Source organism: Choristoneura fumiferana, chromosome 20 (genome assembly GCF_025370935.1).
Source record: "Choristoneura fumiferana chromosome 20, NRCan_CFum_1, whole genome shotgun sequence".
NCBI classification, from domain to species: Eukaryota; Metazoa; Arthropoda; class Insecta; order Lepidoptera; family Tortricidae; genus Choristoneura; species Choristoneura fumiferana.
Window position 1 is genome coordinate 10,726,654 of NC_133491.1, and position 12,253 is coordinate 10,738,906.

At 37.8% G+C, this 12,253-nt stretch overlaps 1 protein-coding gene across 1 annotated transcript in view; it reads left to right on the plus strand.

The window, feature by feature from the left end:
- Positions 1-12,253, plus strand: part of klar (klarsicht) — a 413,798-nt gene that overhangs the window by 336,940 nt on the left and 64,605 nt on the right. The window contains exon 10 of the mRNA XM_074103166.1: positions 9,805-9,975. Within this exon, the coding sequence (XP_073959267.1) occupies positions 9,805-9,975 (171 nt within the window). The remainder of the gene's footprint in view (positions 1-9,804; positions 9,976-12,253) is intronic.

Genomic DNA, 12,253 nt, shown 5'->3' on the forward strand with positions numbered 1-12,253 from the left:
TTTTGATTGGTCCAATTGTCGTTTCAGCACGCCAGGAATGAAATTCAGAAATTATATTCTAAAAAGTCGTATCGTATTATGAAATACATAACATTGATACGACCTGTTTTTGTAATGTGTTACATTGTTGTCGTGTTTTGCGAGCCATAAATGAGTCAGCTGTTAAATTAACATATATAGGCAGTTTTGGGTACTGGATTTAGGTTATCTATGGCCACATTTTCGAGCAGTGTCGTGAAAAGTTAATATCTAGAGACATGGTGGCATAAAATACCCGACATATCCCACATACTTCGCTCATACAAACTTAGTTTGCAATTAATTCGCCGTACAGCAAGCGAAATGCTTAACTAATTGCCTTACCGTTGATACACGTTGTTGATGTTGGCACTTGGCACTCTTAAGGTAATTGCACTAATTGTGGAATAGACTGTGGGAATTAGAAATTGGGGTGGCTTGACTGATTTATTGAAGCTTGAGATGAGAAGGCAGTTAATTTACTGGCACTAGTTTCTTTGTTTTTACACTTTTTACTTTACCAAAGCGAATTAGCTGTAATGTTATGATCAATCATCAAAATCAAGAAGGTTCTTGAGAAAAAGAGACAAACATTTGTATCATTCAAATGTCTGGCCCGATTGGGGAAGGAACTCATGACCTCAAGCTTTATAGACAGGTTCTCTAACCTAATCTCTAAAAAATTCTAGCGTAATCGACCGTCAAAAGTATTATACCATCAGCCAAATAAGTGTTATATTAATTTATAAACAAGTTCCTATGTCGCTAAAGTCGAACTTTCAAGTTGACAGACACGTCTATTGGCATTTGTTTGTTTTTCACTTCTCATGCTCATAAAATGTTACTTTAGTCTCTGCATATCGGGACTAAAGCTCCTTTAGGGTTCCGTAGCCAAATGGCAAAAACGGAACCCTTATAGGTTCGCCATGTCTGTCTGCCTGTCTGTCTGTCCGTCCGCGGCTTTGCTAAGGGACTATCAATGCTAGAAAGCTGTATTTTGCACGAATATATAAACATCAATTTTTTTAGACTTCCTTCCATAAACGTAAAGTATATGTGATATTTTTTTTCTCATCCAACCTTGTAGTGTGGGGTATCGTTGGATAGGTCTTTTAAAACCATCAACGCTTTTTCGATTAAATGATTTGTTTACAAAATATTCAACTTTACAGTACAAATTTTCATTTTAATCGAGCGCCACCCCCTCCCCTCCACTCTCTAAAATCTAAACCGGCGGGTGGAAAATTTTGAAAAAATTCAGGATGGTAGTAAGTATATCAAACTTACAAGGAAAACTATAACGGTTAAGTTTTGTTGAGAATTATTAGTAGTTTAAGAGTAAATAGCAGCCTAAGGTATAAAACTTGGAATATTCCGTACAAAATACGAAATTCGTAGAAAAATATTACTTATTGTTGGCTAAATATGCAAGCTATGATTGGTTTTTGGAGTCTTTTTGGTTTTTTTTTTATTTCAACTCCAAATTTGTTACTTTTACGGGTATCCCGTGAAACCTATCGAAAATACAAACTGAGACATGGACGCACAGAAAAACCAAAAAAGAGACCAGCACTGGGAATCGAACCCAGGTCCTCAGCATTCCGTGCTTTAGCCCCTACACCACTACTGGACAGGAATCTAGACTCGAATTTTTCCTATGCATACATATCTCAGGTTGCTTATTTCTACTTTGCTACTTAAGCAGCAGCACTAGCGACATCTATGTGGCGTCGACAGACGTCACACTCTTTCGGAACAAACCGCTCACCCAGACAAGAGATGTCGCTACTAAGCAATCAAATTATGATTGGTTTTTGGAGTCTTTTTGTATTTTTTATATCAACATATTTGGCTGATGGTACCTAATCGAGACATTGGGCAAAATGTGTCACTAGAAAAAAATATTGAAAATCTAGGTTTTCTAACCAATCCTGAGCTATCCGGTCCGACCGTAACCGAAGATGAAACTATAATTTTCTATTTTATATTACCTAACATAGCTTCAGCCTCAGCAATTAATTCCACATAGGTATTTATGGATCCGGAGTCAACAATTTCCTCTTGGAAAATAATTTCTAGAGTTTTATTTATAACCTAACCTTGTTAGATAGATAAGAAATTGACGAATCCAATTATTAATTAGTTAATTACAATAAAAAAAGTGCACTGAGATTGAAACTACGCTTATAATACTTTCCTCGATTTCCAGTTCTTTGCATAATAACCAATACGATATTTAACATTGCTGGAGCCGTATAGTATAAGTGCATCTTGTTCTAAATTCATTCAAGACACTTATTTTTTACATAAGACTGCAACTCGATTTGTTATCTTCCATTATACTGGACATTTTTTTTCGTGATGTTCATTTAGGATCTAAGCTTTATATGCTTATAGACGTCAGCTAAGTCGTAAACACCCTATTCTCACTTTATTGCTTATATTTTTTTATGTGTCGTCGTTATCAGTAATGACAAATTTGACAAAGCTAGAGTAACACTAACAGCGAGGGGTTGCATCCGAAGACATACACTACTGACGATTCTTTCACTCTCCTGGTTATCATACTTTGTTCATTCCACGGCATTGCTAATGACAATACGGTGTACAACACTACAAACGTATCACCAATTGAACTGAATCCGAGCTGCCAAGCCAAGAGAATTAGTCGTCTGCCCCAGCGTGTAAATCCTCCTCCATCGGATTAACAGTAAATTGAGTATTTCCGAAGCCAGTATAGAGGTACTGAGAAAATTGCGCATACTGAGATATACTATCGCCGGTCGCACGTCCGTTCCTTTTGCGGTGACATAACCTATATTATAACGGTTCTTGTGATTGATTTCTCTGCGGCCTTTCATAGAACCCTTAAGTTGAAAAAGAGATCACAGAGCTAATAACAGGAGGAACAGAAACAACACTACTTTGCGATGGTGGTCCATATTAATGAAATACATTATTCTTGCTTGCCTTACAAGCTTGCTTTTACAGCGGAGAAGCAAAGTAAAATTGTGTCATCATCATCATAATCAGCCGTAGGACTTCCACTGTTGTACATAGGCCTCCCCTGCAGACCTCTAGTTGCTTCTGTTTGGAAGCGGCCTGCATCCATGCGTTATGGTGAACGTCCTACGCTGCACTTGCAGATCTGCGATCTTCATTCAAGAAATTTTGGGCCCCAACGGCTATCTCTTCTCCGTGCTATTTAGCATGTCCTTGCGACTTCAATGAACTAATTCACTCATTTTTCTAGGAATAGTGTGATTCATAGAAATTTGATTTTGATCATATCCTCCCAACATCACTGCGACTTTTCGCGTCTCCTGCAAAATGCACACACATTTTTTGTTTTCATAGATTCGGCAAAATCACGGTACTTACTATTCTTTTCCTTGAACCTTATGCTATGGCATAACACAATTCTCGAGCATTTAACTTCGTGACAAACTTATACATAGTTTTTTTTGTTATATAGGCGCCTCTTCCACTCTTTTACGCTCTTCCACGCTTTTAGTGTGACATTTCTATTTCTATTAATAATTCTGTGTAATAGATAAAAGGTGATGCAGTCGTTCTCATTGACGATGTAATTACTCCAACTCCAACCGGTATAGCGTGATGCGAAAAGATAAGCTTGCCTTTTTTGCTCTCAATTCCAACGCGGATTCTCTTTGATGCATTTGAGCTTCCTTAATTTGAAGACAATTAACGTCCTTTGGTTCACGTTTTTGCTTCTTCCGTGTTAGCACGATCAAGTTTGAAGACCTTGAAATCAATTTCTCACGCCTCGTCACAATGGGCGAACTTCAAACCTTTTCAACGGTGCTAGACGTATCGTACGTATTTCTGTACATTGCCGTTAATGATGTTCACTTGTAAATCCATAGCTTCTCGGACCGACAATGTAACGTAACTCGCCCGATATTTCCTGCATCGATCGTCTGACTGTAAATGAGGCTTTGGAATTCGCAAAAAAGACTCATAAGAACTTTGGTCATAGTGGGCGATGCTTTAATTAAAGTGTCTTCATTTGCATATTACTCTGAGCTTGGTCTTTTATGGTAGCAATTCGATCTGCAAAGTTCAGAATCTGTAATGAACTTCAGAATTTACTAACATACAAATTCTAGCATCTCATAACTTCCACCTAACTTCCGAGAAATTATTTTTTACGGGTGTTCTTTATACAACGTAAATGTTAGCCCATGATTTAATTTTAGGGAATCCGCAAGGGAATTCAGTTAAATGCCGGGATTCAACTGCAAGCCCCAATGGTTGGCGTAAGGGTTATAGGTACTCGTACGTAGTCTATAAACCTACAGATTCTGTTAGTATAATACCAGTAACTAGTACAGCGTTGAGATAACCGGGTAACGTATTCCGGTGCTTATCCAAATGGCACGTACTCAAGCTTACAAGAAATTGATGTTAAATGCCGCTAACTTAGTTCAGCCGATCAACCTCATTCACATGGGAGTTTATCTGAAATGAATGGAATGTCTTCCACGAGTCTGGCGTACGTAATGATTTAAAGTTAATTTAAACCGGGGTGACTTGGACTCTCAGGGTGACTTTAAAAAGTAGTTTGACTACGAACTTATGTACATATTTTTATTCGCGTTTGGTATTTTATTTTCATCTGTACCTAAAATACCTAATAGTTTCTAAACATTAATCTCTTAAAAGACAACATCTAGTTTGAATAGTACAAGCTTTTTTTGCTGCCTTTTGAATTGCACGAACCCTCAGTACGCGAATCAGACCGGCCGGTTGGCCGGTTGTTTATGCATCGACAGAGTCAAATAAGGTACGATCTCCGAGGAAATATCATTAGGTCCGATCCGACCATCTGCTGTCTGGATTGTTCACACACCGTTATTCTCGGTGATGCTATGCACCGCCATTGACCGCTCGGCTCCAAACATTTTGCTGAAACGCGGACAAGCGCATGGTTTCTGGACATTCGGCTATTTCCGTTCGCCGTCGGCTAAATCCGTCGGCGCGGCCGATGACTCCGCCGGCATGCGCGCCGGCGCCGTGGACCTTGACGTAAACTTGACGTGTGCAGCCGCGACAGTGCAATAGCTACTTTTTGCAATGCTATTAAGACTATCGACAGCTATTATTGTTACACGTTTTTTTGGATGCCTGGGATTGCTCTAGTTATGCCGAACGTCGACTCAATTTCAAATGATTTGGTATACACGGATATGATTGGTCAATACGCTTGGAAAGCGGCTCTGTCGTGCGGAGATTATATTAAGAAAAGTCATCAGTGAGCTAGGTTGATAGCTGCAGCTCACATCCGCCTGTTTTATTTCTTAGCACACACTCGCTACCATAGTAAACACTAATATTTGCCATTTCCATTCATTCTACATGTGGAGAACGACCACCCATGTGTTGTTGACTGTTGTGTACAGTACAGTGTAGAAGATTTTAGTAACGTGGCTATAATTTATGCTGTCTAAGTAGGCTATATATCCTTCTGCTTTTATTAGAAATCACCTTTCGATCCGCGTCTAGTTAACTCACCTAATCAACTGTCAAACAACATCGCTATTAACTTGTCGACTGATAATTATGACGTCGATGTACATGCCTTTTGTATTCGTAACTACTAGAATAACCTTACTCCGGTAGTAGGTTACGATAAGACACGTCTCGATTTTGACTAAACAATAAGATGGATTACGAAATGCGTATTGCTTTGTGTTGCGATTGTTCCGACCACAATTACGAGCTGTCGAGTCGGACAGGGTGATTCGTCGGATCGCGTACACCGGTAATAACACCAATTATACCTCGAATAGTGCAGCATGATTTAAACACTAGAGGCGGAACTACTATTTATTCTCTTCTGACATTCGTATAGTCTTCATATTTGTTACTAGAGCAATTTCAGGTTTAAAAGTTATATTTTCACCCTTGAACGTATATTGCGTAGCATTCTCTTCATATTAATTAAATTGTTTGTTATTATTTTTATTGCACGTTTAATAACTATTAACTTCGAATTATTTTTCACATAATTTATTGTTTCTCAGTATAACTGCACTTTCGAGATACAAATGTTTTTGAACTCGAGTCAATATCGCCACGATGTTATTCCGCAAGAAATAATCTCAGTGTTGATTTCAAATTGGTACCATTACGATTTAAGAGGGCAAGAGCGTAATGAATGGTTTGTGCCAGTGAAGGGTGTGCTCCGTACACTTAAGACTCATGCAATTTATCCACCATGTATAACAGAAACCAGATACCTAATTGAAAATTCATGCCCTGTGACTGACAACCATAGGATCAATTTATTTTTCAAAGTGTCCCTCCATAAAATTTTGTCAACTGCTTTGACATACAATATTTACCACTTTTAAAATACTCATGCAGAACCTCTTGCCTTAGTATTGAGTATTATAAACACCTTGTAATACGGCCTACTGTGATGTCTGAAATCACGATTTTAATTGAAGTATAATGTTTGTCGGAAACGACGTAAAAAACTGAATCGTGTCTGTCGAAAGGTTGTTGATTCGACGTGCTGTCTGAAGGTCTACCTACTTAGACTAATGGAACGAAAGACTCAACAGCTTTAAGCGTGATAACCAGGATTCGGATCATTATAGTAATATTTCGTGTATAGTGCAAGATATAACAGTTCCTCTTTTTAACACCTCCAGTCTTACCTTTTTCAAGCGTCACTGCTTGAAGAACTTACAAACAAGCTTGTACTATGTCATTAGTAGCATGCAGCTTGTAAGTTATGCCATGTATGACCAGCTAACCCCACAGCCTGTCACGCTTCGGCATATCACGATATGATTGCGAAATGCGACATCCTCGGCATGATTTGCCTTGACTTTACACCTCTTGGTATTTCAAGTTGTCTACATACATATCAGGCTAGCAGTTCTTCTGTTTTACATTAGATTCTACGAAGAAACTTTTATTTTATTCAAATGTGAACGTGCACTAGAAATAATTTACGTCCAATTGAACTGTCTTTTCTTTAATATCTTACCAAAAGTAATGTATTTTAAATTTTAAAGTTAATTCAGGCGTTGATATTTCGTAACATCATTTTCCTATTTCCTGTGGTGTAGGACGTTCGTAAAACCGAAATTACGTGTGAATGTAAACATTTGGGAATTTTATGGGCTTTTACTTAAGACACTATCAGTTGGGTGCTTCAGTGCTTCACTTTACTCCAACGCGATCTTTTTCAAATTGCCCATCAAAAACGAATAAATTTAGCATAAAAATCGGTCCTCGAGCATCTCTTTTACTCGTTTCTCTAACGGTGATTGAACTTTGAAAGTAACTATTTGTTATTTTACTTACACAAAATGTACGGTAATTTCATGTTCCATTATTTTATCATTGATGTTATGGTTTCTTGCCTTATTTTTTTTACCTATAGCATGTTTAATTTCTCGTATTATTTGTTTTCGTAAATCGTCTGTTTGTACTTTAGAAATAACTATCCGAAAAGTGAACAAATCTACTAGAATATTAGTAGTTAGTACACCTGAAAACAACAACCTATTAATTGATGAATTCAACATACAATTTCCAATCTAATCTCTTTATCTACTTACATATATGAACTATTATATACGCATAGCACATCTGAAAACTTTCCATTCCTTAACAAGACCACATTTCCATCTGGAAATCAAAATAAACAGCCTGTGATCTCGATAAATCGTAATTCGCCGTAATCTACCATCTGTACAAGCTGTATTAGATGGTAATTCGTAAACGCATCGTTACCGAAACGGTCTCTTGGTTTCCCGTACCGGACTGGAATAGACCCAATTAGATTGAATTGGATATTTATTACAGTTTTCCCTTACATGTCGGTTCAACATGTCTGATTGCTTCGTGCTTTAGAAACGGTTGTGGAGTCGGATAAACGTGATCAAAGGGATGCAAATTTATAGTTCTTTTGTCTTGCTTAAAGATTACTCTGATTGTTTGTTTTAAATCTGCTGTTTGCTTTTGAAACTGCAGCAATCTGAATGCGGGCTTTCGATTTTTTCCTACGTTTCTTTACTTCTATTCATATTTGAAATGTTTCCACTCTCATCTGAAAAAAAAAATTCACCAAAGTTTCACTTTGTTTTCTTTGGGCTTGCATCATCGTCACGCTTATTTAATAAAATAAGTAGGTTCATCGTAGTGTAAACTCTTATCTTACGCGTACATAAAACATTCACTTGTATTCAAAATTAGATCAATGCACTCCGCAGCCGCATTCACCAGTCATCGGGATTGTTTATGATGCGCCGAGATTCAATCAAGAATGCAGGTGCACTCATAATACAACCGGTCATATCTATGCGCTCAATCACACTTGAAATTAAAAGTATTGTTTATTAACTTCTTTTATATAAAGAAAACACAGCGTGTCAGGAAGTAAACAGTAGTTTTTTGGCCTGTTTTATTTCGCAGCGTTTAGCTTTCATGAGCTCGCGCGCAACTGCGGGCACGTTCCGCCCTTTGTTCGCTTTTCAAATTTTTGCTTTTTTTAACATTTCTCAAACTAAATGGCTTCCAGTGTCACCAGCCATTGTTAAGTTTGATTGCTTCTGTCATCGCTTTCTCGCTCGTATTGTGCGTGGCCGGGCTATATTTTTTATACCTTGGAATGCTAGGGCCGGACTCTTTATTGTTTTCGGCAGCCGCGTCATTTCGTAAACAAATTCCGTATCGGTTTTATTGATCTCGATGCTCGTTTGTTTACAGATAGCCGTTTCACTGTGATCGACATAGTTTTGTCTTATCGATGTTAAGCATTCTTTATGAAACCGCGCGGCGGAATCAACTTAGTCCCTCTGGAAATCAGTTAAAATTTATACCACATGTCCTGACAGCAAAATTTATGGGAACTAGAATGATGAATGGCTGCTTCTTGAAGGCTTGTCTAGCATGTGTGCGTTATTATAACCTCGTCAGCTTATGCTTTACATGGGTTTGCAAGCTCAGGTCCCGTTCCCAGCAAACTTTCTGCGTTATTTTATGCGAGTTTGATGCCTCTTAAATTATCTAGTTAAGATGTCACTTTATGCATCATAATTTAGTTTTAGGAGTAATACTTCAGTCTGTTTTTATTTAAAAGTCACCTTAACTTCACCTTTAAGTTTTTAATCGACCAAGGCATGTCTACTACTGTCCAAAGCTAAACATATTTTAATGTGTATTTCTTTAAAAAATACCTATTTTATACCTATGTCGCTAAAATTTCTTTGACATTTCATCTACATTGCAAGTTGCAGTCACAATCACTAGTAGGTAAATTGCCAATGTTTCAACCAAATTGCCGCTGCAATGTGGTCGAAACATCGAGGAAAATTTTAGGTATATTCGTCATCGGTCAGTGTTCCTGCGAGTATTAGTGTATGTGTATCTATTTTATCAGCTAATAAACCATTCTTATTCTTATTCATGAGTGAGTTCTGTCTGAGTGCGGTACTAGTTATAAGTGAAAATTTCGAAAGTCTAATAAATAAAATGTTTTAAACTTTCGCATATAAAATCTGTATTTAGATGGCCTATTGTTTACCCTACATTGTCTCTTTGCATTAAATTATTGTATTGATTTGTGGAGTGTTAATATTAGACCCGCGGTTAATATTCGTATCTTATATAACCCCCGACGGAAAAAGAGGGGTGTTATAAGTTTGACCGCTATGTGTGTCTGCGTGTCTGTCTGTGGCATCGTAGCTCTTAAGGGGTTTTTCCAACTTTTTGTTGGTTTGGTTATTAACAAAATCTTATTTCCAGGTATTGCAACGCGACGTCGAATGCCACGGGCGGATCGTGAGCTCTGTGGTGCGTCTCTGCGCAGGCGCGGACGCGGCGCGCGCGCTCGAGCGGCGCTGGCACCTCCTGTATCTGCGCGCCATCGAGTGGCAGTGCCATCTGGAGGCGTGCCTGGCTAGGATCGATAACCAGGTACTACTACGCGAATGGTACTAGAACGTTTGATGTCGCTCGGGGCTCGTCGGTTTTCTTCGTTTTCCTGAAGATTCAAATGAGAAAGAAGAGAAAAACGTTGTTCTGTTTGGAGTTCCGAACGGCATTTGCAAACTAGCTTAACTGTAAGCAGCTTGTACTTGTGGCCAGAGAGAAGTGGCGTGGTGTCATAACAACTGGATTGCCAGCGGCCTGCCTAAGTTGTTAGATGACGTCAGTAATGGCAACAAAAAGTGATGGCAGTGGTGTCAGTGGTGACAAGTACCTATGGCAAAGCTTGTGTATACTAACTGCGAGGAGTTGCATTGGAAAATAATATTCTTGTCTGTCTGTGGCAGATAGCTCTCAAACGGAGAGACCAACGATGCGGTTTTTCTTACAGCGAGTTTTCTTGCGGTCGTTCTTAGCTAGGTATGTTTTATTAAAATCGGTTCAGCCTTTTTAAAGATATTGAAGTTTGAAATATTTTTTTCTCATTTTATTTAGCATAGATACTGATAGAATTATAGAAAAGACAAAAACTGTCGTTATTATAATTCCAAAAGGAATCCGTTTCATCCATAAATTTAAAGGGATTTGGAATTATTAATAATGTAAAAAATTGAAATTTTGAAAAATATTTTATTCTGATGTTTTCATTACATTTTTTTTTATCATATACGGTAAATAGGTATACCAATACGGTACAATACAGTATCATTATTTTTAAATGTAATTCAATAAGTTCTTGCTGCGCCATGTTATCTTCTGATCTGACACTGTTTTACGAGCATCTTAATGATTACAAAATGGTCGGAAGCGAAGCTCCGTAATAAACATGTCATAGGTGTTGAATCTTAATTTTAAATTGGAAAATTAAACACATCAATTTCCACTTTCCTACAAGCAACCGACGTATAATTAATTGAATATTCAAATTTCTTGTCAATCAATTAATTTAAACACGCCCTTTGTCTTGAAAACATGTATAATATTTAAACAATTTCTAAAATGTCTATGATACGAGTACGAGTGTTATGATGTTACAGGCCATCTACGAAAATGAGAACGTTAGAAGAGTTTCCATTTTCGAAATTGCTGCTTTTTTTTCACACGGCTGACAATAGCGCAATCACACAGCCACCCGCTGCGTTGTTTGCAAACTCGACCCCAAGTGGCGTTAGAAATTGGCCATAATGCCAAACCCTTTATTGCTTTAAAACTTACGCGTGTTAGGGGCGCTTGTTATTCATGCAATTTGCGGTTTCACCCTAACGTTTAACCGTCGATGTTAGGCAGAGCTGTTCAAACATTTGGCTTGAATACCTTCCATATTGGTATGCCGAACACTTCCTAACTCAAAAGTTTTAGAAATTTAAAACGGCAACTCCGTGACACTTTAAATTCAACACCTTTTAATACTAATATGTATTACGGCAATTTTGTATTGTTATGTATTTCAATTTCTAATATGGATATCTTTTCTTTGTGTTTTTTTTTATTCTGGCAACATTTTGAGAAGCATAGTTTCCATCATAAACGATCAAACTTACCACGCGACCCTCATATTAGTTGAATGTCAAGTGAATTTGGGATTGCACGGCCACGTGACTGCGTCTATAAATCACATTATTGAACTCATGTGGGATTTGTTTTGACTGTCGGTTACTAGGCAACGCGTGACCCACATTCACTTGTTTAAATAAAGATCGTTATTCTTTCTCTGGACACACTTTATATGACACTAGCTGGCATAATTTCTTAAACTTTTTAAACGACTTTTAGTGCGCGTAGATTAATTTATGAATGGGCATAATTGAATTAAAGGAAAGCTTAGTGCTATTTGTGGAATGAATTACGATTATTATTTCATTCACGGAGTCTGATAGTGCTGCAGTTAAATTGAATAACCAAGGAGTGATGCTGTAGGGTAGTAATAAACTTCTTGCGTTCAACTGCCGACAAGATGTGCAATCGTTTGAATAATATCACTGTTTCCTCTTACATTATAGGTTGTATCCCAGATGTGTACGTAGCGCCATCATGTAAAAAGCATATTGCAAGATTAATTAATAACAAAGTGAAGAAAGCATGCAGCTAAATACATTTGGTTTTAATTGACACACGATACAAACCTCCACTTACATTTTTTCTTAAATAGTAACGTAGATTGTTCAATCATCATCATCAGATCAGTCGTAGGACGTCACTGTTGGGCATTGGTCGCCCCATGGACCTCCAGTTTCCTTGGGTTGGAAGCGGCCTGGCATCCACCGTG